A 25,489-nucleotide genomic window follows, 5' to 3' on the forward strand; every position below is an offset into this window, starting at 1 on the left:
CCACAAGATAAAAAAAATACAGTGTCACTATGATTTATGATGTGAACTTTCAGTAATCAGAGCTGAATTGATGGATGTGAATGTGCTGAGATGATTTTTTGATGCTGGCAGCTTTTAATTTTTCTTTGTGCTTTTCTTTTGTAATTCCGATTATTGGTCTTTTAAAATGAATGGAGATAGAATTGGGCAACTTCTCTTGTGGGAATGTCACAACCTAAACCAGGACAATTTTGTGGACGTTAATAGGCAACAGTCTGGGTCAATCATCCACCAGTCTCATCAGACTCAATAGGCCAAGAGCCAGCAACTGGAAAAGCAAAGTAGCTCTGGCAGAATAAATGAGCAGGTGATGGGTAGGGGAGAGCGGTCTCAAGAGGAACTCCTGGAGGGAGCAGGCTGTCGTCCAGACGGCCATGCTGGGATGGTCTATGGGACCTGGGCTGCCTAGGGAACGTGCGGCACAGCCCACCGGTAAAACAGACACAAGCAGAGACTATGTTACAGAATCATAGAATAGTTTGGGTTGGAAGGGACCTTTAAAGGTCACCTAGTCCAACCCCCCTGCAGTGAGCAGGGACATCTCCAACTAGATCGGGTTTTTCAGAGCCGTGTCTAGGCTGACCTTGAAAGTTTCCAGGGACGAGGCATCTACCACCGCTCTGGGCAACCTGTGCCAGTGCTTCACTACCCTCATTGTAAAAAAGTTCTTCCTTATATCTAGTTGAAATCTCCCCTCTTTTAAACTAAAAGTGGGTAGATTTAGACTAGATATGTGTTGAATCCTTTCCTCTCAAAGCTTTGTTCCTCCTTTCAAAACAAGCAGTAGTTCAGCTTCAGGAGAGCTGTGGTATTGCCAGTTCTGTGTCACCAGTCACTACCCCCCGGCAGGAGGTTGCAGTTCAGTGGCACTCGGTGGCATGGGGACACCACCCCACAATGGGCTTAGCCTTCTGGAGAGGATCTTGTGAGTTTCTATAAAACTGCACCATTTAATCCTTTTATGTACGGAAAGAACTGTTCTGCAAGTTTTAAATTTCATGTGATTCCCTTGAATCCTATTAAATCATCATATTTCTTTTCTGCTTGTTCTCAAGCACCTTTTCAAAGGCAGAAGAAGGATATTTAGGCACTCGTTCTTATTCAGGGCCTCTTCAGTTAGAAACAAAAATTCGTCACTGGATAGTAACCTTGTGCTCTTGGGTTTCTAGAACTGGCATGTTTCCTTTATTGTTTTGAAATGATAGTTCTCAAAATGAATTGTAATGATCAAAATTCAGCTTTAAAAACCGAGTATTTCAGGATACTATGTGTTGTTGTTACAGCTTGCAGTAATGACATTGCCGAGGTAACTGTGATGTACATGATTGAAATCTCTGCTGCAGGGAGATCTTCACAGATATATCGGTGAGGTAAATAATTCAGACTAACTTGGTCATTGTCTTGTATTTAAATCGAGATAGAAGGCTCCTTCACCCCTGTAGACAGCTCTTAGCTTCTCTGTATTTAGTCAGTGGCAGAAGAAGGTCTTAGTCATAGGTACTATAATGCCATAAGCAAAAATGTGCAGAAGCAGAGAGCAGCTGTTAGAGTGCATTGTCAGAGACATTAATGAAGTCATTTCAAGCCAGATCACCTGAGTGTGTGACCTACAATATTTATTTAGTGATACATTGGGGCTTCAAATTTTGCACCTTATGAAAGATTTTACATGGATAACTAGCAACAAGTTCTGCATTACAACCCAAGAGCACAGAACTACTACCTGATGGCTGGGCTCTAGTCGATGCAAACATGGAGAAATGTTTTTTGAAATTTGAGATTATCCTTATAGTATTTTACATATAGGTTATTTCCTTTCATAGACAAATGAGACATTGGGCATACCTTGTCTGACAAAAATACTAGGCCTTGTTTATTTTTTTTCCCCTCTTCTTGCCCTTTGTTGTTCTTTTGTACCATGAATATCCATGTGCAGCTCACGTGTGTGAGGTGAGATGTGTAACAGGCAAGTGCAGTGCATGCTGTGCATGTTCTTGTGGTGAACTGAAGAGATTTCAATATTCCCTTTCTCAGACGGTGGACATTCTTTAAAGCCACTCCTAATGTAAGTAACTGTAGGGAAGTATGCAGAAAATTCCTGCTGCTGGCAATAGCTTGCATTGAAAAGGAAGAGATTTGCTTTACTGAAATCATGAACCTCGTTCTGGTTTTCTCTCTGAAGCAAAATGATTTTGCTCTTGGTACTGCTTTTAATCTCTCTAGTTTAGGAACTTGAAGTATATAGAGAGCAGCCTTTTAATTCAGGAAAATAGCCTCTAGAACCAACGACACAAATCTATCATAATTAGTCATCAGAAAATCTGAATAAATATAAAATTACCATGGAGTAGGAGGCAGGCATATGTGGTATTCAAAACACACAGAGTGTAAAATGATGTTATTGTTGCCTTTAGAAATAGTTCAAAGTAGTCTGCATTAGAAAGAGCTGATAAGCAGAATGACAAAAGCTTGTTTCATGAGTGATTCCAAGCAGCGGTGGTTTTCTGATCAGCTGATGCTGCAGCTATTTTGGGTATTCCACAGATCATGATTACATACACAGGGAATGATTGGAAGCAGCAAATATGGTAAGTGAGCCAGGAATCCTGGGACACGCTCTGTTACTAACTTAGTAGTCTTACAATCCCTTGTCCTTTGCCATTTAAATAGCCAAGGGAAGTCTAACAAGTGACTGTGCTTAGTTGTTTTTAAGGGGGGGGGGGGGGAAAGAAACCCACTTCCTGAGGCAGCTATTTTTAGCAATGGAGCAGTGTCCAAAGTGTTAACTAATTGAGTCAGCAGGTTTCATAACTGGCCACAGAAAATGGCAGTGGAAGAGGGAGAATGCTTTCCAGAACAAGTAAGCATTTGTGGATTCTGAAATAAGTGAAGTCTGCATATCAAGTTTCTTGTATTAGTGTTTTAAGTCTTTGATTGTATGAGACAAAACTGGATGTAGGAACAGGTACGTTTCAGTTTGTTTGGTGTATTTTGTGTTCTGACGGTTGGATTACGGTATGGGCTGAGGCAACAATCAAATGGTACATGGAAATTATTTGTTCTCTCTCTCCTTACCAACGGCTACATTCTGTTCAGGACACTGTAGAAGACGCTGATTAAAATTGCAGAAACACTTTGTAATGTTTTGTTCTGTGATCAGGGCCTTAAGTAACCTAGATATACATAGCGATTTTGTTCACTGAAATGTTTTAGCAAAACTTGCATATTCTAAAAGAAGTTAACTGAAAGCTATGCTTTTAAGGTGTAGTTATCAAATAACAGACCTCTTCTACTGACAATCCATAGGTCAATTAAACTTCAAAAGGAGCCTGCTGCTACTATGCTACTAGTAAGGAGGCACCCGTCTCCCTCTTACTCTCAAGGGTAGTCCCAGTGACCTCCAAGGTGCTCCCTGTGTGATATAAAAATTCCTCAAGCTGCTGTGAAATGACATCCCTGTACTCTGTGAACCAGGCTCTGAGGTTCTTCATAGCTTGAGTTACTCACATCAGTTAAAAACCACAAAGTTAAAACAATTGTTCACCAGGCTACTTTATTACAGAACTAAAATACCAGGTTCCCAGGAAGGTGTGGTATTGTGGTATTAATATTGATGAGTGCCAAGCTTTGGAAGCACCAATTAATGGCAGGGGTTTTTTTGGGTTGTTTTTTTAATTAGAGATATTACAGATGTTAGCACCCACCAGTTTACTATCTAATTTCTGTGTCAGCAATAGGTTTGTGCAATGAAAAATACTGCAGTGAGTTCTCTTAAACAGGTATGTTGTTGTTTACTTGCTGTCAACACAGGACTGTGGTGGTGTTCCCTGTAAAAACTGTCTTTGAAACTCTGGTTGTTTTCTGGTGATGCTATTCTTGTTTGTAAATTCATTTCCACCAGTAATTTCAAAACTATGAAAACATTTATTGGGGGGATTTTCTTTGTGGAGCAATTTCTTGTAGCAGAAATTTTTGTTAGATTTAAATGTTTTATGGTACTTGATTAAGCTGCTTTTTTTTCCCCCAGTCCTGATAATATTATTTATACTCCCCTGTTTTTTTGTAGCATAATAATATCTATCTTTAGAGTGATAAACATCTTTGCTGATGCTTTATATGAGCCCCAGTAGTACAGAACTTGATGCAGTCCCACTAGTTTCTGTGTGCAACAGTTTGCAGAGCAGGGCAAACTGAAAATCTCGCCGCTGTCGAGCCATGGCGTTGGCAATGTGCTGGTCTGCAGTACGTTCTGCCTCTCTGTGTTGCAACGGAATGGTATTTACTCTTGCTTTACAGGGTTTTCTTAGAAGTTGCATAGAAGCTGGTCTTTCTGTTAGTATATACATGGTTTGTTGAAGGTGTTGTAGCTATTTGAAATGGAGTTGAGTGATGGAGATGGGGTACAGAATATATTTGTTTTGTAAGTTTTTTCTTGCTGTTGTTTTTTATGGTAAATTCTGATTCTCATTCCATACATATCTCTCTCCTATAGGTTGTCATATGTGTTTTAGGTATAAGGGAGAAACAAGCTTTAGTTCACTGCATGTTTGTTCTGTAGATTTGCTATTCAGAAGTGATACTTTAATTGACATTATATAGTAATGGCTTATTCATTAAATGCTAGGGGAGATTACTGTATAGGGCTGGTAGGCAGTATTGTTGGCTATAGCTTCCTTCTGTAAGCATATAACTGATCTTCACTTTAATGGTTAAACTAAAAACTAATTCTAAATCTGTGTTATTAAAAAAGTCTTTTATCCCAGTATGAAAAGTGTTAATTCATTAGTGGAATATCATTTTCTTTGATTAAACAATGATGTATTTTCCAAACATACTTTATTCTGATGCTAGGAAACAGTGGTAGTTTTCAGATGAAAATAAACTATGAAGTCTGGTTAAGATGAAGTAAAATGTTTAAATAGCTCTGTTGTTATTTTTGTCAAAAAACTAGAAGTCCCTCCTGTGATGTTTCAGATCATCAGGGTTCTTCTACAGAATTCAAACTCTCTAGTGCACCGTGGCTTTGAAAGCCAGAAAAATATTAGTTCAGTTCTGTATCTGTGCGGTGATTGTGCAAAAATGGCACCATCTAGTCTACAGTGTTTTATCTTTATATTTTGTAATTTCTCACTTTAAGAATAAAACTGAGCTCCGTGTTTTCTTTCAACCTCTGTTCATCTCAAAGACCCCATACTGCTAAGACTGTTCTCACCGTTACTTAGTGTTTTTGTCCTGTTTGTACCTGTAAATCCTGATCCTAGCCTTGCCTCCGTGGTGGTTTAGACGACGACTCCTGTTTCAGAACAGAATTTTGTATTTGAAGTCAGTACTTGAGTCTAGTTTAAAACCCCTGATAACAATGGTAGGGCTCTGATTTGTAGTTTTTGCTCACAGATTTTGGTTCTCAGGCTGGGAAAAGCAATGTTCACACTGGAATCCAAGCAAATCCTCAAACCTGGAATATGTGGAGTGGAGGAACTTTGTGAACTAATTTATATCTGCTGCATACACCATGGTACATGTACACCATGTGTACACATTTCATCTAGATAGCCCCAACAAATGCTATCACAGAACTTTCCACGCCATTTCACAAATCTGTAACTGTGAATGTCAGTGCTTAATCTCAGAGGAGGGCGAGACAAGGGAGTGCTGGGACATGTGGAGGCTGGTGGCTCTCCTGTGTCCAGCCCCACTGCTCTGTGCAAGCCACACAGTGCTGTTGCCCATGTCATACGGCATCAGGTCCGGGAGAAGGATGACAAGTTTTCCTCAGTATTTCTAACAGTAACAAACAGTAGTGTGTGTAACAACTGCTGTGGTTTGTTCGGCCTTGCTGTTGTGGTTTATAGTAATGCAGTGAATTACAGAATGGATCTGGAGTTACTGGGTCATATCCATGACAGTAGAATGAAATGCAAAACAAGATACAGCAGGTTATGGCCAGCAGGGAGATTGAGCTCCTGTAGAAGAAAATGACAAAGCTAAAACAACCCAGAGTATTCACTGATGGTATTCTCCAGTAGGTCTCATACATCTCTGGATCACACTTAAAATTGTCTCATGGCAGGTTGCTCAGCTCCCGCATCTGAGGACTCTTAATTTTTCTGGGTGCAATTGCCCTCATGAGTTTGGGAAGTGCTATGTTTTTCTCCTCCTGAACAACCCAAAACTACCTCAGCTAGTCTCTGGCTCTAGGGAGATGTTTGAATCTTTTCGTTTATTGGTTACATCAATTCTTTCTCGTTCTACCAACGCATATGTATTTCACAGCATTTCTGCAAAGAGGTGTCAGGACAGGTGGTTCTGTAAATGTCACAAGCTCTCCTACTCTCCTAAGGTAAACTGCTATGACAAAGCTCATGTGATACCTCTAACCGGCCCTGCAGAAATGACTGTTTGCCAGGTTTATGTCTGTGTTGCAAATGGAGTCTTCTTAGTACCTGGACGCTTTTTAGATAATTTCCATTGGCGCTTCGGATTCCGTATCTGCCACGTGAGGTACTTGGTCTTTTCCAGCTGAGACTCTCTTCAACAAAGTATTCAGGTATGTGAGCTGGAAGAGGTTCTTTGCTTCTGACAGAGGTCATAATCTCTGCTAGGAAACCTATACTTCGGCATTTATAAACTGATAAAGGTTTATAATCCCTGTAAGAATCCTGAAAAATGTGTCAAAAAAAATTAAAACTCTAGTAGATAGCTTTAAAACTAGGCATTTAAATGCCTCTTAAGCCTACAAAAGTGTAATCTTTAATTACGTGTGGGATTTGCAATACTTGCAGTATAAATTGTTGTGTTTCTGTGTGTATTTTTGCCACCTTTGAAATTGCTTGACTGGTTTACCTCAAACAATCTTTAAATTTAATGGTGTTCAAACTTCCATGGTAGAATTATTTTGACTTTGAATGAGAGATGCATTCAAAGGCAGGCATAAAGTGGAAAGGCAGAAAAAGAACAGGGAACTTCTGACTTCGCTGTACTGAAAGCTCTTAATAGGTTCTCTAGCTACAGAAGAGGTTATGTAGCTTGTCTACAGTTCCTGTAGCATGTTAACTACAGTATTTTTAGGGAACATTTATGTGTGTTATGCTTCCACTGACATGCAGTTTGCTCTACTTTATTACCAGTAACTTCCACTTCACTACATTGGATTGAAGAAAATATTGCATAAGCTGTAAGCTCATTTTGAGTGAATAAAATCTCTCTCCCCCTAAAATCAGCAATATTATCTGATATAGGTTTATACTAATTTTTTTCCCCATCTGAAATTATAGACAAATAAATATGCTTTTAACAATGTTTTGAAGAGGATTGCTGAATTTTTTTCTTCTCCTTTCTGGATCCTGATTCTGAAGTCAGTTGCACACAGAGGACAGGAGGTGGACCGACTGACATAATTCATGCAATGATCTGAAGAATGTGACTTTGGCATAGGAATGGCTTTAAATTTGAGCCTGAGATGGGCTGAAATTATCTCCATGCTCATTGAGTAGTCAGTTTCTGAGAGAAAAATAGCAGGGAGGAGATCAATGGCATCTCATCTAGCTTGACATATGAGAGAGTTATTATCTTCAGGTGAACATAAACATAAGAAGAAACCCTTGAAGCACATCCAGCCCTTCTCGAGCTCTTTGTGACTGTGGTAGCAGTTATGAAAGCCAGTGATTTATTTTTCACTAGTAAGTGTATGATAGGAGAACTTCAGAGAGCGAGAGATGAGTCATTACAGACTCAGGAGTTTCTTCACAGAGTTTGAAATAAACTTCTAGAAGTTGAGGCTGTCAGCCTGGAGAATGAATCTTGAATTTTAGATGCTCAAATCTTGCCCTCAGCTGTATCAGATCCTTTTCATAGACTACACATGTGAGCTGGTCACAAAGGGCCTGGTTCTTTGCCTGACTGCGCACTTCTAATGGAGTACAGGGGTTCACTGGTGAAACCAGTGATTTTACTGGTTTGGGGATCTTGAACAGTGTGTGTCCCAATTTATCTCGTCATTCAAGTTTGTCTTCTTACACAGGGCAGTCTGGTAGCTGAAAAGTCAGTATTAAAGGAGTCTTATTTTCCTGTTAAAAGACAATAATTCTTGTGATCTGTTCTTCATGCATACTTAGAAAGATTGTGAGTTGTGCAGACATACATTGATTTTTGTAGTCCTGTTAAATTAGGATCTTGCTTTTGATGTTGCTAATTTAACACATTCATATGAGTAATTGTTTTCATAAATTCATTAGGTGAAGCTGACACATCAAACTTGTGTTTCAAAATCTCAAAACCTCATTTGTGCAAACTGGCAAAGAAGTTGGAAGTTATGTAGACCCTCACCTCCTGTCTGAACATTGTCTCTATGGAATGGGTTTGATGTCAGTTCAGGTGTCTTCTGTTGGGTTGTCAGATGGTAATTTTGTTAGAATTGCAGTTAAATAATTCTATATTTTTTGAGTATCTGTGGTGACATGTAAATAATATGGACATGACAACTTTAGGGGCTTTTCCAGTGTGGATGTTATGTTCAGCATGTTATACATATTACATGTAGATGTTAGGCAAGGGTTTCCCATCTAGCTGTGTATGTGTCTTATGCCTTGGAAATCACAACCCCCTTTGCTCTTTGTAGAAAATCAAAAGAATAACAGCTACTTTTCATCTCTATCTTTGAGCTTTCTTAGGAAGCAGTCATTCAGGCATTTAAAGACACCCAGGGCCAGATTAGCTGCATCGCAAGTCACAGGATTGACTAGATTTATAGTTTGCTGAAGAAGACTGCATGCACGAAGTCTAAACAACTTACGCGGTAGGAAGGCTGCATCATAGCTTCACAGAATATGATGTGGCAAGCAAACAACTCGCTCTAGACTTCTTGATGCTGTTAAAGGCAGTGATGAACACCTATTGTACTGGAAGCTGTGAAATGTTCTTGTATGTACCAGCCTTAACATCTCAGGCTCTGGGTCTTTTTCAACCATCTTCCACTCCAATACAGATGGTTCATTTTCAGTGGTAACAGTGAGCACAGATTCAGCATTTTGCTAAGACAGACTTGCAGTGGTGCAAGTGCTCTTGAAGATGGTATGCATTAAACCTGCATGCCAGAGGCTTTGTCTTGTGGTCTAGCAAGGAAAGAGGCTTATTTGTTTGCTTGGATGTTTTCCTGGTTTGGTCAAAGATTTCTAGAAAAGAGCTGAATCTAAAATGTGTTTTCCACTCTGTTTTGAACTGCTTAAATGTGTGATTTTCAGGAAATATTTTCTCTACAAGCATGTTACGATTGACTACTGTACAGGGATAGAGTCTCAGTTGTTGCACATACAGATGATTATAGATTCACATGCAATTTTTGCAGAAGTATTATGTGTTTTAGTCTCCACTGGTGTGACCAAGAGGAGGGGTTTCATGCAGCCCGAAACCAGTGTCATTTTGAACTTGTGGAAAACATACCGTAGTTACATAGTTGGAATAGGGCCAGCTATGGGAACATTTCAAATAGTATAATATTTTTTGTCTACTTTATCATGCACAATACAATAATATGATCAAAGCTGACAAGTTACATGATAGGGCAAACAATTAGAAGGATGTGTTTGTTTTTCAACCAATAATTAAATAATTTCTCATTCTGCTATCGTATTCACAATAGTTGGCCTTCCCTAGCTGAAAGATGTTTCTTTTGAATTGTTGGACAGTAGGAATGGAGCTTCTCCTGTTGCCCTGTGGCTGTGTTTAGGGCTGTGATCCCCAAAGCATCTCTCTGAAGGATAATTAACAGCAGAACTGCAGATAGCAGTTGGCCTGAGGCTGTCACATTCTTATCAGAAGAAAAACACGTATGGTAGTATGGTATTTAAAGCATGCGTACAGCCATAGTTGTTTGCACAAAGATCATCTTATCTTTTTAATAAAGAAGGTACAAGTGAAAATTTCTAATACAGATTCAGTTATGAGATAGTAGGGAAATACAGAGAATATAGCCACTTACAGGATGGAGGAAGTCTCTCCAGGAAAATGAATATGGCGGGTTTATTTCACGTGGTTCAGGCAATGCTGTTAAGTGGCCGGTATAGTTTATTTGAAGTAAAATTTCATCCCTTATCAAGTGAGTGAAACATACTTGCTTGGAGGGAAACTCTAAATTGAGAGGAGCAAAATCTAAAAAATGCCAAGGACCTCCAATTTCCAGTGTAGTGCTTAGTGCCCATCAGACCTGAGCCTTAACTGCAAAAAAAAGATGCCATCAGTTGTAGTAAGCCCCCCTCTTATCAAAATAAGCAAAAATGTTATCATCTGTTTCCTCAGGTCATCTCATGCTGCTGCAAGACTAGTTTTGTTGAGCACATTTCCAAATGGAAGTAACACAAGTTCATCCCTTAAAATGAGGTCATTGGCACCCCCCACAACAAATGTTAGGCATGGTTAGCATCTTTTTGTTGGGACTCAAGCCAGAATGCATCCTGCTCCTGCACAATGGGAACCTGCTGGGGGTTTCCCTACACAAACAGCTACTGTTAAAGATGGAGTGAAAAACAAAACCCTGCTCCCAATGTAAAAAAAGGACTGGATTTTTAATCTGAAAAAGAAGCCACTGTAAGCAGAACACAAAGGAAAGAGAGGTGAGCATAATAAAAATACCATCAGTATGGGAGGGGGCCTCTGCATGTTGCAAATAATGGCTTTGCACTTTTGAGGGTTCACTAAATAATACATACTTCATGTTTTGTGAGAGGAACCTCTCTAGTCCCATGGAAAATCCAGGTTAGACCCTGGGCTGACAGTGCAAATTCCCTAATAGTTTTTGTCTTTACTTATGCTAAATAGCCTCTTACTTCACTGGGAGCACTTGGAGAAAAAGATAATGAATATGTATTTCCTAGCATGAGTCAGCATCAGCATCTTCTGTTTTAAAATGGAGGCTTAAGATAATATCCAAGTGACTTAGTCTTTCTGTAACAGAAATGTTTTTAACTTTTGTAGCTTCTCCTCAAAATGGGGAAATGGTTCTCAGGTCTCACCCCTGCCTGTCATAGGCTCTGCCATCCATCATGTGGAAGGACTAGAGGACCTTTAGGATAAAGAAGGGTTGGGAAAGAGAGTACTGCTGCCACCAGCACAGCCTGTTCAGGCTCAGCCCTTTCCAGAGATGTCTCTGGGATGAAGGCTGTCGAAATGAGCTCCAGGCTGGAAAACCTGTTGTGGGCTGCAAGCAGCCTGCAGTCTGCAAGCTCATCAGCCTGTTGTACATCAGAGAATTGGATTTTTATAGCTAGTACATTAAAGGAAAATACACAAATTTAAAAGAAATATACATTGCATAAAAACTGTATTCATTAGCCAATCTGCATTTACACATTTCTTAAAACTAGAAATAGTCCCTTTTTCTTCCAAGAAAGTGTGGGGGAGAGGGGCGAAGTCATGCCATCTTTGAAGAAAAAGCTTGATACTATGCATGCATCAGTACTGGTACTTTCATAAATCTGTTTGTTTAGTTCTGGAACGGCTACTCAGGCAATATTTAATGCTGTGCACAGGATCTGAGGTCTGTCTCTCCAAGAATTAAAACACTTGTAAGAATCTTGGCTTTTTATTTGAGGCTGGATATAGAGATTGAAAAGGTAACATGCCCAGGGAGCACAAGGGGTAGCAGGGAAGGGCTTTGGGAGGACAGCCTGACAACAGGAATCCTGTGCGAACTCACAGGAACGGCTGCAATCTTTGTGTCTGACTGTAAGTACATCTAAGATTCAGGGTACTTTGATGTATGTCCTATGCCTGTCTCTTGATATTTGTCAAGACAGTGGAAAATCAAAAGCCAGTTTTCATCTTCATTTCATGTTGGGATTGATTAAAAGAAACAAAGGGATCTGAATAGATTGCTAGCATACAGAATGCCTCTCTCAGGAATATTGATGTTTAAGTAATTAGTATTGGAGAAAATTTTTACTAGGTCTGTTAATGGAATGTCCTGTAGACATGCTGTCTGTGTGGGGTTTGTCTTTCGGACGCCAGCTTGTGCGGGCGGTGGAAGCGGGTATGTCAAGAATAGTTACCCACAGAGGGAGCGCTTACCTGCGCGGGTGTCCTGAGCGATGGTTGGTAATCTAAAAATCCTTTTTTTCCCCTACTGTATTTTTTTAGTGCATTTGATATAACAGGTCCTTGATAAGTCTTTGATGTAGGTTTCCAGGCATGATGGCAATCCAGATAAATAATTATTAACATTATTGTTACATTTGTTTGATCTTTTAAATCCTTCAGTGATTTGAGCCTAGGCTCTGATGCTGCTTCTGTCTGTGCAGTCGATTACCAGGCTCTATGAGGGACTCCCAAGAGGCTTTGTTTTAAAAAAACAGTGCCAATTGGAAATGATATTTTTCTACTCTCTTTTTATTTAAAAAAAAAAAGAAAAAAAAATTAGGCTTATAGAAATGTAAAGTTGAGAAAGTTTTGGATTCAGAAATGTGAAGGTTTTAGTTTGATGTTTTTGATCAATTTTTACTGACCCCTATGCTTAGCTTTTAAAAATAGCATTCATTGGTTCTTCTGGATTTTGGATGTGGAATGCCATAAAAACAAGGGTATTCAAGGCATTTTGCAAGGTAGGAAAAGCTTGTAAGACTATTCTCTATCTGAGCAGGTCTAAAGTAATGCCTTAGTTATAGGTAAAGTGGAACTGGCAGTGCTACTTTCAGAGAGGCTGCAGCTGCTTTTGGTTTCCAAAGATACTGGCTCTCCTTTCTCTCTAATGTTATTGTTTGTTTCTGCTTATGGCAGAGACTGTAATGGATGGAGACAATCCCAGAAGCCTTGTTGAACTTTTTGCACAGTTGTACAACCTCAGTCTGTTATCCCTCTGTGCAAATCTCAAAATTTCTGTGCATGATGGCCCAGAAAGGGTGAGTTAACCAACCTGAGGCGAGTTAACCCAGTCTGAGGGCTTGAGGGCTTTAGGCAAGGTCGGAAAAAAAGGTTTTCCCCTTTCTCAGTGCATAGGGATGTGTTACAGCCTGGCTGCTAAGGCAGCTCACGCAGTTTCACACACTACCAGCTCGCAACGTGTTCATGTAACTGGAAACATGAAGGTAAGGTGGAAAGTGGAAGTGTCAACTCAGATCTGCTGAAGTGGGGGAGAGTTTGTTATCCCGGCATGCCATTAAAATGTCAGCTTCTCTGGGTGCTTCCTAGTTGTCGTCGTAGTGCCTGCGCATGTCAGCGCTGCTTTTTCTGTACGGTGCCGCTCATGCTGGGAGCCTGTCCCTGTCTGAGCAGCGAGAGCCCCAGCTGATGGGTGAGCATGGTGCTGTGCCATGCCGCTCGGGTGGCAACCTGGCGGCTGCTGTCAGTGGTGTTTGTGGACAGTTGGAGCAAAAGGTATGAGTTTTGAGTGGTGACTGGCAAAGGAGGGCGTGCTGTTTGCTTGAGGGATTTCAGGAATAGATTTGTGCATCACTGAGAAGCAGCTGAGCTAGCTTGATTGGAAACATTTTTATAGATCCCCAGGCTGGAAATGTGACCTAACCTTTGTCCGTCCTCCTGTTAGTGAGCAAGTGGTTCCAAGAGAAGTCCTTAAAAGACGTTGCTTGCTCTCTACAGTAAAATGGTAATTGGCTATTAATGTGAATATCATCTAGTTATCACTCCTTCTGCCTTCTCCCTCGCCTCCATTTTGTTTGAGCAAATAGAAATGTTAAAATGTTTCTGAGTATGAGCAGCATTTCTTGTCTGGTGTGCATTAATGGGGCTGGCGGGAAGTGATTTTCCACAGCAAGCTTCCCTGGTGCAGCCCTTCCCCACCCAGCAGCAGCTGTAAACAGCTGATGTTAGTTATCATCCACCTGCTGACTGTGCCAAACAGACATGCCATTACACTGTGACAAAAAAGACTCCCGGTCTATTAAGTCCTCCCTCATACCTTTAGTAATGCTGATAAAATGCTGACCTGTTTTTTACCCTGGTGGCTGCTGTTGCTAAGCGCTGAGAATATGACCTGTCTCCTGTAATAATCTGCATCGCACAGGTTCAGATGATCTTCCAAATGAAAGGGTTTTACTGCACCTCTCAAGGCAGCTCTTCTTCCTCATAGTCTTTACAGTTCAGACCACGTAGTTTGTAGCAGCACCTTGTTTTTGATAAAGCCTAATTAAACATCGGTATTTGGGGGCTGTTTTGTTGGAAGTGCATCACAGAAGTAGATTTGTAATGATGAGCGTGGCATGCTTGGAAAATAATGATTAAGAGCAGGGAAGGTTGTAAGCTAGCAATGTACCGTTGCAAAGTGTAATGCCATGTGGGCAAAACTTGGGAGAAAATGAAGAGTCTGTAAGTAACGGCTCTCTCCTCGGAAGAGAGAACTTCTTGTATTGAAAGTACTAGTAAAATAGTCTTGTAGCTTGTACTGGTACAAAGAAGAAAGCAGACTTCATACCCACTTACCGTTTTGCTGTTATTATGCCCAAGATTGCTTCATCCTGCACATGAAGGTGACTTCAGGTGGGCTTGAAGCAGTGCTTGAACAGAACATCCAGTTTGAAACGGCTGCATTGAGAGGAGAAGAGAAAAGTCTACAGCAAATCCAGAAAATGGGAAAGGAGGGCGAAAAAATATATATAGTTTGAGCTTTGGATAAGTAACTGAGCTTTGGTGTCAGGGTGTTTTGTATTTCTCTCAGCAGTTACTGCCTTCAATTTTTTCTCTAACGGTAACTGTTGCACTCTTTTAGAACTTTAAAGGATCATAAAGCACTTAAAGTTATAGTGATGTAAGCCTGTGATGAAATGATAGAGGAGAAAAAACCAAGACAGTTCCTGTTATACCAATGGAGAAGAGGGCACAAAAAAATGTGTTGACTGTCCAAGATGCCAGGGAAAGCTATGGCACAGATAAAATCAAAGATTATACTATTTGTCCCTCTCGAAAGCTAACCCAGTTCATTCCACTTGCTCCAAGGCAGGATCAGCATTATCTAAACTGTCCTTGGTGGATATTTGCATAACTTGTTGTTAAAACCCCCTGGGGACGGGAATTATTTTCAGTGATTCTTTCATGACTTAACCATCCTTTCTGCCATCCTTCCATTCAGCTGAAGTCATCATAAAGCAAATTTGCACAGCTATCTTTAAAGCAAGATCTGGGAAAAAAGTAAAATGCAGTTTAAATAATGGCACTGTACCTAGGGATTTCTGGGTATTTCACTGAATGTGGACAGATGTTGTAGATAAAATATGCCATAAAATGAGGGAGAATGGAGAAAATAACACCAAATGTAATCAGACATTAAATTTTAAAATGCCTTAATTTGTAGAACCATGTTTTTTCATTCAGGTAGTCAAGTCCTTCAACATTGAGATCTTTTTTTAAATTTGTCATGTGAGATCTCACAGTACTGGCCTGGCCTGTTCAGCTTGGACATTAAAGGTGGTGTGGCACTGTTGGAAAGAGCAGAGTGGTTTCCATGGAGTCCTATCCTGAGCCTCATCATGTTTGTCTTCCATGCTGGGTACCAGATGTGTCCCTGGCGACTAGCCTTGCATGTTAGACAGTGCTGCATAATTCACGTTCCAATATGAAGTCAAATCTTGTAGTGACTAGTCACCCAGACAGTCTATTTACACCAGAGGGAGTTTGCATAAGCAAGGAGGGCAGATTTCACCCATATTTGATAAGGCAGTTTGGTTTCTTTTATGTCTATTTAAATGTATGTACAATATGTTGTTTTCTTAGTAACTTCTTTGCCAAGGGAGTATATTTTTATACTGTGCTGTAATTTCTAATGGCACTTCTCCTTTTTTTCTTGTAGTCTGACACAAATGCAAGTTACCTGAGAGCTGCTCGAGCTGGCAACTTGGAAAAGGCTCTCGACTACTTAAAAAGTGGAGTGGACATCAACATTTCAAATCAGGTTGAAGAATATTTTGATCAAATTTGCTGGCTACATACCTTTCTCACTATTTCTTGAATATCTTTTTATATTAGCACTTCATGTCAATGATAACTTATGTGTTTTTTCGATGAGCCTTATTTATGTATTTTATTCAATTAAAACTTTGTGGTTTTAAGTCTTACCAAGACACTATTTCACTTCTACTTGGAGAATGTTGTGCTATTTAACATTATCTTTCAATCCATTTGTGTTACACCAGACCATGGGACAGCACAGAACTTGAGACCCCAGAGCTAGTATATCATGACTTAATTCATACTCTTCCCTTATAATCTAGTTCTTGTAAAGTTTACATAAGAGCAGTTTTTGGAAGCAGCCCTCTCATTGGGATGTAATAATTTGTTTCCTGATATGTTTGCTATGCTGGAAAACCTTTGCCAATCTTTCCCATTGCTTTTCTTTTTTTTTTTCTTCTTTTTTTTTTTTTTCAATCAGAATGGGTTGAATGCTCTCCATCTCGCCTCCAAAGAAGGGCACGTAGAAGTTGTCTCTGAACTGATACAGCGAGGTGCCAGTGTGGATGCAGCAACAAAGGTCAGTCAGGCCTATCTAATTGTTCTCTTGTTCACACTGGTGGTATGGGCACAAGGTGTCAGCCAACCGATTACAGTCATTACTGCAGCAGTAATTGTCCATTTTCCACTGGTGGAGTCATTTCAATAATTGTTTAATAGAAACTTTTTAGATTATAGTAAATGTCAGAGGTTTCTAGGAATGAGATTTACTGAACAAATTGTAGGTTCCTGTCTTGGTTTCTGTCCATGTCTTTGAGAATAACTTACACATTAGAAGTATTCAGTCAGAATATTTTGTTGCAAGAAATACTGTATTTTAAAGTGGAGTATGTTCTTGACAGTATTGTCATGTATTCACCTCAGGTTTTGTACTCTTTTCAGAAAGGAAACACAGCATTGCACATAGCATCCCTCGCTGGACAAGCAGAAGTAGTCAAAGTGTTGGTTACAAATCGGGCCAATGTCAACGCACAGTCTCAGGTAAAGTAACATGTCTCCGTTTGGTACTATCAAAAACTTTGCTGACATTAAAATCGTTTTCCCTTTATAGACTATAATATTAGTAAATATATTTGGTAGATCTCATTGTGTTAATGTTGGTTCTTGAAAATAAGGTTTGATAGAGTCAGTAAGATGAATGTAATCCTGCTAATGTTAAAAAAAACCCTCTTTTTTGGTTATTCCACACAGGTAGGTAACCGACAACAGGTGCAAGGACAAAGTTTAAACACACAGTTGCCATTTTATTACTGAAGTAGGCATTTTAGTGAGTGTAGTGCTGAGTTCATTCCCACCCAACATACAATTAAAACTTTACATGCTCCCAGCTCTCCCCCTTCTGCTCTACCCCTCACCAGGTGGTCAGAGTGTACCAAGAGGCATCATGGACATACCAAGTCTTGTCCTCCCTCATAGGCCTGACAGTGCAGTGAAATCCCAGGTTGCGTTCAGGTCTTTTCCCACATGAGATGTCAGCCATCAGTTGGGATTAACTCTGAGTTGCCCCGCCTCATTCATCACCAGAGAAACATAGAAATAACATCTCTGAAATTGTCCAGAAGCCACACAGATGCACACCCCTGGAGATGAAGAGAGTAAAGGCACATCCAAGGATGTTTGCAGGATACTGGAAGTTGTTGTGTAACAGGCAGCAGCACAGCGAAGCATGTAACCTTCGGCCTTAGATCTGCCCTCCAGTGTCCTACGAGCTGCTAATTGTTTCAGAGTCAGAAGAGATACTGATAGAACAGGAGAATGGCAGAGAACTTGTTCAAATGAAAGTGATCCTGTTTCACATAGTTCAGTGTCTCAGGCTTAATCAAGCTCATCCCCTTTCCTTGTACAAGGGGGTACTGGAGGCACATGCAGAGCTTGTAAGTTTGGTCAAGTCCTTTGAATATTTAGGTCAACTACAGAAAATTTGAAATAAGGGAAAACAGTACTGGTGTTAAGAGCAAGTCAGTAAAATGAAACAGAAAAACTCTGGCTCAAAAAATGCATAAACCACAGGTTGTTGAAAGCCAGGTGGCTGTTCCATAGGAGGTGTCCCTGCATGCCTGCCCCATTCCTGTTCTCCATGCTCAAGGGCTGGCTGTCAGGCAGTCAGAGAAGGGGTCAGATTAAGAGATGGTCTTCTCATCTGGCCCAGTATTGCCATTCTTCTGTATTATAAAGATGTGGGCATGATGGAAAATGTTTGTTAAAAAGGGAAATTAAAAAATTTACATTTTAAATAAACTTTGTTTTTATTGTTCTCTTAAATGATATGAACAAAATGTTTAATAGAATCTATTTCAAGAATGTTAGTTATTTGTGATCTGTATTTCATGCTTCCTTCACCTGGACAAAGAAAATAGGTGTCTCGGTTCTCCTTTCTTATTCTTTTATACTAGCTTGATGTAGAAATATTTGGTTCCAGGCAGCATGTAATTTGAATTTAAAGAGAACAACAATAACAAAAAGTAGTATTAAGTAAAATCTTCCCTGACTGTTAGGAAGTAAAACAGAGCAGAAATATTTCCACTGGTTTTCCTGTTAAAGAAATTAAGATGGCTTTGAAAGGGTCTCTTCTGCTTGTGTTTGAGAACTTGTGTATTCAGCCTGGAAACTAAAAATAATCTGAGAGTGTAAACATCTTATGTAACTGCATTGTCCATACACCCTAAGGTTTTGCCACGTTACCCTTATTTTGCTAACATATGAGAGTTAAAGGTTCCCTCCCTCACTATGGATGCTTTTGAAGTCTGTGCTTGAGAGACATGTATATTGACCATTCCACACCAACACCTGGCAGTGAGACACCGCGGTTGAGATTAGTCATTTTGGGATGTCCCTGGAGCTCCCTGTTAGCAAACCGCCCCTGAACCAGCTTTGTCTGTGGTACTGAGCGTCACTTGAGCCTTCCTAAAGCTTAGAATAAAGTTCTGCTGAACTTGGCATACCCACAGAGAGACTACTCAAAGATTTTTTTTTGTTTTGTTTTGTTTTGTTTTTCTTTTTGATGCTGACCCTGTTTTCTGTGAGTTTAGCTTTATCTCCTCTTCCCTTGAAGGTAACAGCTCTACCCTGCTGACAGCGCCAGTGTTAGGGATTTATGGCCTTCTTTAACCAAATTGTCTGGTCCTTTAAAAAAAAAAAAAAGTAGTTAATTTTTACTGAGTCTGAATTTTGTACCTCTTCTAAGGGCTATTTATTACTATTGAAGGCAAAATGCTTTCCTTAGGCTTGTGGCTCTCTGGCAATTTCAGCCCCTTTTTAAAGAGAGAAGGAAAAGCCGAGTGGCGAGGGAAGATGTTGAAAACCCTATAATAATTTCACATAGGAGAAAAGGTTCTGTTCTGCCTCCAAATGCTAATGTTACTTGGTTCTGTAAATTTCTGCCTCTTAGTTATTTTCTGAAACTAATAATTGGTGTTTCCTGCTTCCTTTCTAAATGCAAATGTTTGAAATGAACAAAAACAAACAAACAAACAAAAAAATCTTTGTTTCCAGCTGAGTTAGTAAATAGAAATTGAGTATGCCATGAAATGATGGGAAAAATGCCAGAGTGCTGTTCACTATAATAATAACCTGTCGTGTGACATATTAGGTACCTTAGCAAGTGCTTTCTGGCTGCTTTGTTTTTCATTAAGCGGAAGTTTGGCTAAACTGTTAGGCCTTGGTTCTAGAGAGTGCATTAACACATTGCTAACTTTAGACTTTGGCTGCGGCAGGACTTCAGTGCCTGCTTTATGCTTGTAGCAATGCTTTCCTGAATAGAGACCAACTTATCAAAATACTGGTACAGCAACAGACCTTGCAGCCTGTGTGAGCCTTGTAAACATGTGGCTTCACAGCTGCTCAGTGTCTTGTTGATGGTAAAGTTCCTCTTGGATCAAACATCCAGTTCACGCCATTTCCTCTCCAACTGTCCTTTCTTCTGACTTCCTATTTGTCTCTGCTGTCAGTGAAGCCTGCATGCTCGGCCTCAGGTCACCTGTGTGCTCTGTGTTGGACGTGTGCCCTGCAGCTCTGCCCCGTTGCTGTGACAGTCAGATGTCTCTCAGCTGTTTTCACTGCGGCTACTATAACTCAGCCAAAATTTACTGCTATAGGTCTTAGGCTATGGTTTCCCTTCATCCCTCCAGAACCCAAAATGTTGTTTTTTCTTTGATGCAAATACATGACCAAGCTCTTCCCAGCTCATCTCTGTTTGGCTGAATTGCTGAGCTGCTCTCCCTGTGCCTTCCACCCTGCCGAAATGTCTGCCCTGGACATGCTGCAGACATGAGAGTGCTGATACTGTCAGCCAAGCCCAGTCATATGGAAGCACTTCCTGAACTTTTCTGTTATTTAAGCCAGATGAAATATCTCTTCTGTTTACCCCTACCTTCTGTTTTATTTTGTATTTCCTTTCTTCCTGTCTTCCTCATACTCTAGAGTAATGACCATACACAATGTGTGGTAAAGCAAGAGGTCTGATGGATTTTAAGAGGGAGCGGTTGAAGAGAGGAGCTGCTGCCTCCATTGCAGCTGACTCTGTGTGAAGTCTACTTAAGAGAAGTCTGAGGTTCACAGAAATCCCAATGGCATGAGATCTCGAAGATAGTGAGAAGAAAGACAGGGTCCTACCAGAGGCCGCTGAAACCTCAGTGACCTACTGGCCAGAACATTTAATGGCATCATCACCCACCCTGGTACCACAAGGAAAGGGATCAGGCAAAATCTAGCAGTGGTATGTCTGATAGGGTAGTGCTGGAGTATGAAGGGTAAAAACATGTATCATGATAGAGGAGAAAGGGATTGTTGTTCTTATTGCTGATGCTGCTTTGGTTGCATCAGCCATACCAAACTGCTCAGTCAATAGTGTATGGACATTTTAAGTTGTTACTATAAAATATATTTACTACTAGTTCATGATTCTGTTGGACTGAGGGACATGTGGTGCTATATGAAAGCCAAGCAGTTTCAGGTGCAAATCAGCAACTTCTATAAATTCCTTTAGAGGTTATCTTAATCCCAGGACAGGTTTCATGACTTAATTTTGCCATTTTGGTTTTGTGAGTGATGTCAAAGCTGTGAATTTCACAAATGCACAGAACAATAGGGAAAAATACATTGCCTTAATGTTAGTCCCCAAAAATTCAATTGCTGAAAGGCCAGTTAAGGCAAAGACAAAAGCATTGACTGTAAGAGCAAAGCACTTGCCAAAGAATGAGTTAAGCTCTGCAGCCTCTAATACTTGTATTGCATTGATTAAAACTACTCAAGCACAATTTGAGAAATGATCTAATGTGGTTGGAAACACTGATAAACCCCTGTCTCAAAGTACCGAGAACCAATGATCCTTAGATCTCCTGGTGCCTGAAATACGAAGTAGCTCAGTGACCACAAGCAGGCTATGCTCAGAAGGCAAGCTCTTTGAGGAGACAAAAGGCATAAGTAGCTGGCACAAGTGAAAGAGAAGTCAAAGCTAATGGAAAGAGGATAAAAAATTGGAAAGTATTCCGAAGAGCCATTGCTCTTGCTTTCACTACAGACATGTATTGTATTGCCTGTCCCATTTTGCATTTCCATTGCTGTGGCTGCATTTATCTGGAATCATAACTCATCTCTACTGAATGGTCTGTCCAGATTGGTTTTTAGTTTGACTTCACAACAGATGTAAAAGGAAGTATTCTTACTTAGCTGTGGGAACTGTATCTGGTCAGCTGAAAGATTCCACTGTGTCCTTTTAAATAATATTACCCTTCTCCTGTCTTCACTTAAATCAATAACACTGTTAATTGGCATGTGAGCACACAGTTCATTTGATTTCCTCCACATCTACCCGAGTTTGGCAGATCTGTGATACGTATGAAGTGTTTACACTCTTGTTTTCCTATTTCAGAATGGTTTCACTCCACTGTATATGGCAGCCCAAGAAAACCACCTGGAGGTTGTTAAGTTTCTTCTTGACAATGGTGCCAGTCAAAGCCTTGCCACAGAGGTAAAAGTTTGAATTTCACACTTTATGAACGAAGTAAAACGTGCTTCAGCAGTGATTCTTGCCAGCTTATATCAAACTAGTCTTTTAAATAGAAAATTAAAAGTTCTCTCTGCAAAGTGTGCTAATGAATACTGATTTATTGGCTTTTCAGCAGTTTAAACCATCTCTTGCCATTTCTAAAATAAAAAATGACTTTAGAAACAGGTCTAAAAATAGATGTGTTCTTAGTCATAACTGGTAATCTTTCAGGTTAAGTGCTCAAACAGGGAGGCTGTCTGCATAATAAATTCTCTGTGCTTTCATTAAAATAGTGAGTAATGTGGAGGGCAACTATCAAACCAGAACAACTGTTTAAAACAAGAACAACTCTTTACCTATGCTTTGTAGCCAGCAGTGGGATATCGGGGAAAACCCAGGGTTACTTAATGCTTGGAGCATTTGGAACATTTTCTGAACTGCATTTATTGCCGTGTTGATAACCTCTCTGTAGCACCTAGTTATCCCATCTGGTCCTGCAGTGATAATTTCAAGCTGACAGAAAGATGCAAGGTCCATCCTTGAAGGTGTTCTGTGATGTTTCTAGAAGGACAGTTTTTATTTCTTGCTTTTAAAAGTAATTATAATGCAAATAAGGCAACCTGGAAGGAGAAAAGGTGGCAGATATATTAATAGTCATAAAGGTACTGCATTGAGGTAGGTTTTTGATCTCTGATGAAAAAAATCTGGTGAATTTCCAGTTATCTTAGTTCCAAGATTTTGCTACCAGGAAAAAAAGGTATTTTAGTATGTTCTCTAATATTTACTAAATTATTATTGCTCTGTCTGAACTGATTCCATGAAGGAAATAATTCTTACTTGAAAAAGTCCTACTTTTTGCAAAGTACAAAATGCAAAATTAGGTTATTGCATCACTGTACCTCATAGTATCACTGTATAATGATGTATGTATGAAATCTTTTTCTTCTCTTCTGAAATCAGCACCGTGAGAAATGAATCACTAATGGATCAAAATTATGTTTTCAATATCACTAAAAATCAGTTATAACTAGAAGTGTGCATCGGAAGCTACTTTCTGGAAATGCTCAAAGATATGAAAGCCAAGAAATACCAAAATGAAATATTTTCAATCTGGAAAATGAATTGAAAATTGTGGTTTTCAGAGCACTAATTTCTGTTTCTTTGTAAAAATGGGAAAGAGAGAAGTCATGGGACCCCTAGAGATGTACAGTAGATTCAGACTTCTGAAAATATTCTTGCCACTGTATGATTTTCTGAACATAGAAATTTTAAAAAGATGCATGGGTACTTGGTTCTTTTTCTTTGGTATTGTTTTTCCCTTGAGCATTATATGTCCGTTTAGGTTGAGCTTTTCTCCAACTCAGCTTGATGATAAGGTGCAATCTAATTTTATCCATGGAGAATTCCTTTGAAGATACCAGACTACAAAACAGTGTTGTCTTTATTGCCTTACTTGTTTGTGGTAGTTCCTTATGGGTGCTTTTTCATTTTCTCTTGGTCCAATTTTTCATATAAATCTGATTTATCTTTATCTTTGTAAGTGCAAAAGCCTTTGTTATTAAATGATTGCCACTTGGCTAAATATTCATTAAAAATAAAACTCTTTAACAAAGGTGTTTTAATCTAAATAAAAAAATAGAACCAACTATTTCCTTTAACTTGTTTTCCTTTTTTGGCATTTTGTTTTTCTCTGGAGTGGACTTTGCCTCATGTTTTAAAGTGCAGTTGCTAATTTCAGTACTGACATCATGGTACTTGCCCGCGATTGGATTTTGTGAGTTGGCATCTTCAGAGACCATGTGGTGGAAAAGTCTTATTGTTGGTGCTGATATTCTTGGTTGCAGTTTGCTTGGCCTTGGTACAGTGGTCTCTGCACACACTGAAATGATGGGCAAGTCTCATCAGAGTTGGGAAACTGGGGCTATAGGGGATGGCAGCTGTTCTGGGATTGAAATTAAGTGCTCCCTCCCATTTGTCCACTCCCTTTTCCCTAAGGAAAAGAGAAAATGTGTTGCTAGGATTATTTCTTTTTTACTGTTGTTACCAGCATTTTTAGCAGAAGAGAAAGCCCGATGAGAACAGACATCGTGGATAGCTAAGCCACTTTTCTTTGTGAAGCGGCTGACTGTGCGGCTGCTGCCAGCTGTATAAATAGACCAGGAAGCCAACATCTCTGGGTCACTAAGGCGTGAGCTGTCACACTCAAAGTTTCTCCAGGCAGAAGCCTTCATTTCTGCAGGTACAGCATAGCTATATTGCCAGAGCCCTCTTGTGGGGATGCTCATGGAGTTTTTTTGGCCTTCACAGCTACACAGTATTTTTCACACCCTGTGCCATGCTCTGCCTGCAGTCTGAGGCTTCGTGGTTGTTTCAGCCCAGGTTAAATGAGTTAAAAAAAATTCAGGGAGGGAAGCTTGTTTAGGATCCAAGGAATTTTAATTATTCCCCCCCCGCCCCAATTTTGAAAAAATGCTCTTTTTCAGAACTCCTCCTGTTTTTCCTCCTAAATTGAGGTTTACCTTTGGTAAGCCACAGAGAGAAATTCCTTATTGAAAACATTACTTATATTTCCAAAAGTTAACACTTGAACTCTGCACTTTTGACATAGGGTGAGGATCTACATCCTTCTGTGTCATTGCTGCACTTTTGTTTCACACTTAGACAGTTTCACCATGACAGAAGTAGCTGAAAGGTGAAAGGAGGTGTTTACCTACTAAACTGTAATGAAGTTTGGTAATATAAGCTTTGCATATATTGATATATGGATATATTGAGAGTCAAATGTAATAAATAAATATCCCAAGTAGAGTAATTTGCATTTGTGATTTTTTTGAGTGATTTAGGGATATTACCTTGGGAAAAGCTGAATGGGTTCCTGGATTGGAATGCCACTTAAATGTTTAAGAAGGAGCAGAATCTCAATGACAACTCTTTCATTCTTTCGTTTTCCAAGAATCCATAAGAACAAAATTATAAAAACATGTCAGACTGTACTTTTCACATGTTTGAGGAATCCACTCTAAAATCTGTTTAAACAAAAATCTTCTATTTTTCAGGTTTCTTATTCTGCACTACTTTGGCTATTTGCTAGTCTGAAAGGAAATAATTTCTGTTTGTAAGAGGATTGTCCATCACATCTATAAATTTTCATAAATGGAAGTTGTGGTAAAATAATTGGTTTATTGGGAGAATGTGGTATTCATATTCAAATATTACTAGATTTTTAATCCACATATAAAATAGATCAGAGGATAGAGCTGAAGTGTTGGTGGGTTTTTTTTGTCAAAAACACAGATTATAACCTGTAGCTGTGGGGGGGAATGGATGATAATTTGCTATGCAGACATCATTAACAATTCTAATTTTAATATTCAGCTTTTTATACCTTTTTATATAAGTATGCACTTTATTATGCACACACTTATTTATGCAACTGTTAATTCATAAGTAATTTCACCCTTTTTTCCTCAAGCTCAGTCATTTTGTTTGCTTGTGTCTTAAAATTTTATGTTTAAGTCC

The 25,489-nt window shown here is 39.5% G+C and overlaps 1 protein-coding gene across 2 annotated transcripts in view; it reads left to right on the forward strand.

Moving 5' to 3' along the window:
- Positions 1-25,489, forward strand: part of ANK3 (ankyrin 3) — a gene marked incomplete at both ends in the record, with an annotated part of 204,765 nt that overhangs the window by 42,898 nt on the left and 136,378 nt on the right. For both annotated transcript variants that reach the window (XM_082002335.1, XM_082002336.1), the window contains 4 exons: positions 15,827-15,928; positions 16,406-16,504; positions 16,867-16,965; positions 21,854-21,952. In XM_082002335.1, coding sequence (XP_081858461.1) covers positions 15,827-15,928; positions 16,406-16,504; positions 16,867-16,965; positions 21,854-21,952 — 399 coding nt within the window. The remainder of the gene's footprint in view (positions 1-15,826; positions 15,929-16,405; positions 16,505-16,866; positions 16,966-21,853; positions 21,953-25,489) is intronic.

The sequence above is a fragment of the Phaethon aethereus genome (genome assembly GCF_964289735.1).
Source record: "Phaethon aethereus genome assembly, chromosome: 7".
Taxonomy (NCBI): domain Eukaryota; kingdom Metazoa; phylum Chordata; class Aves; order Phaethontiformes; family Phaethontidae; genus Phaethon; species Phaethon aethereus.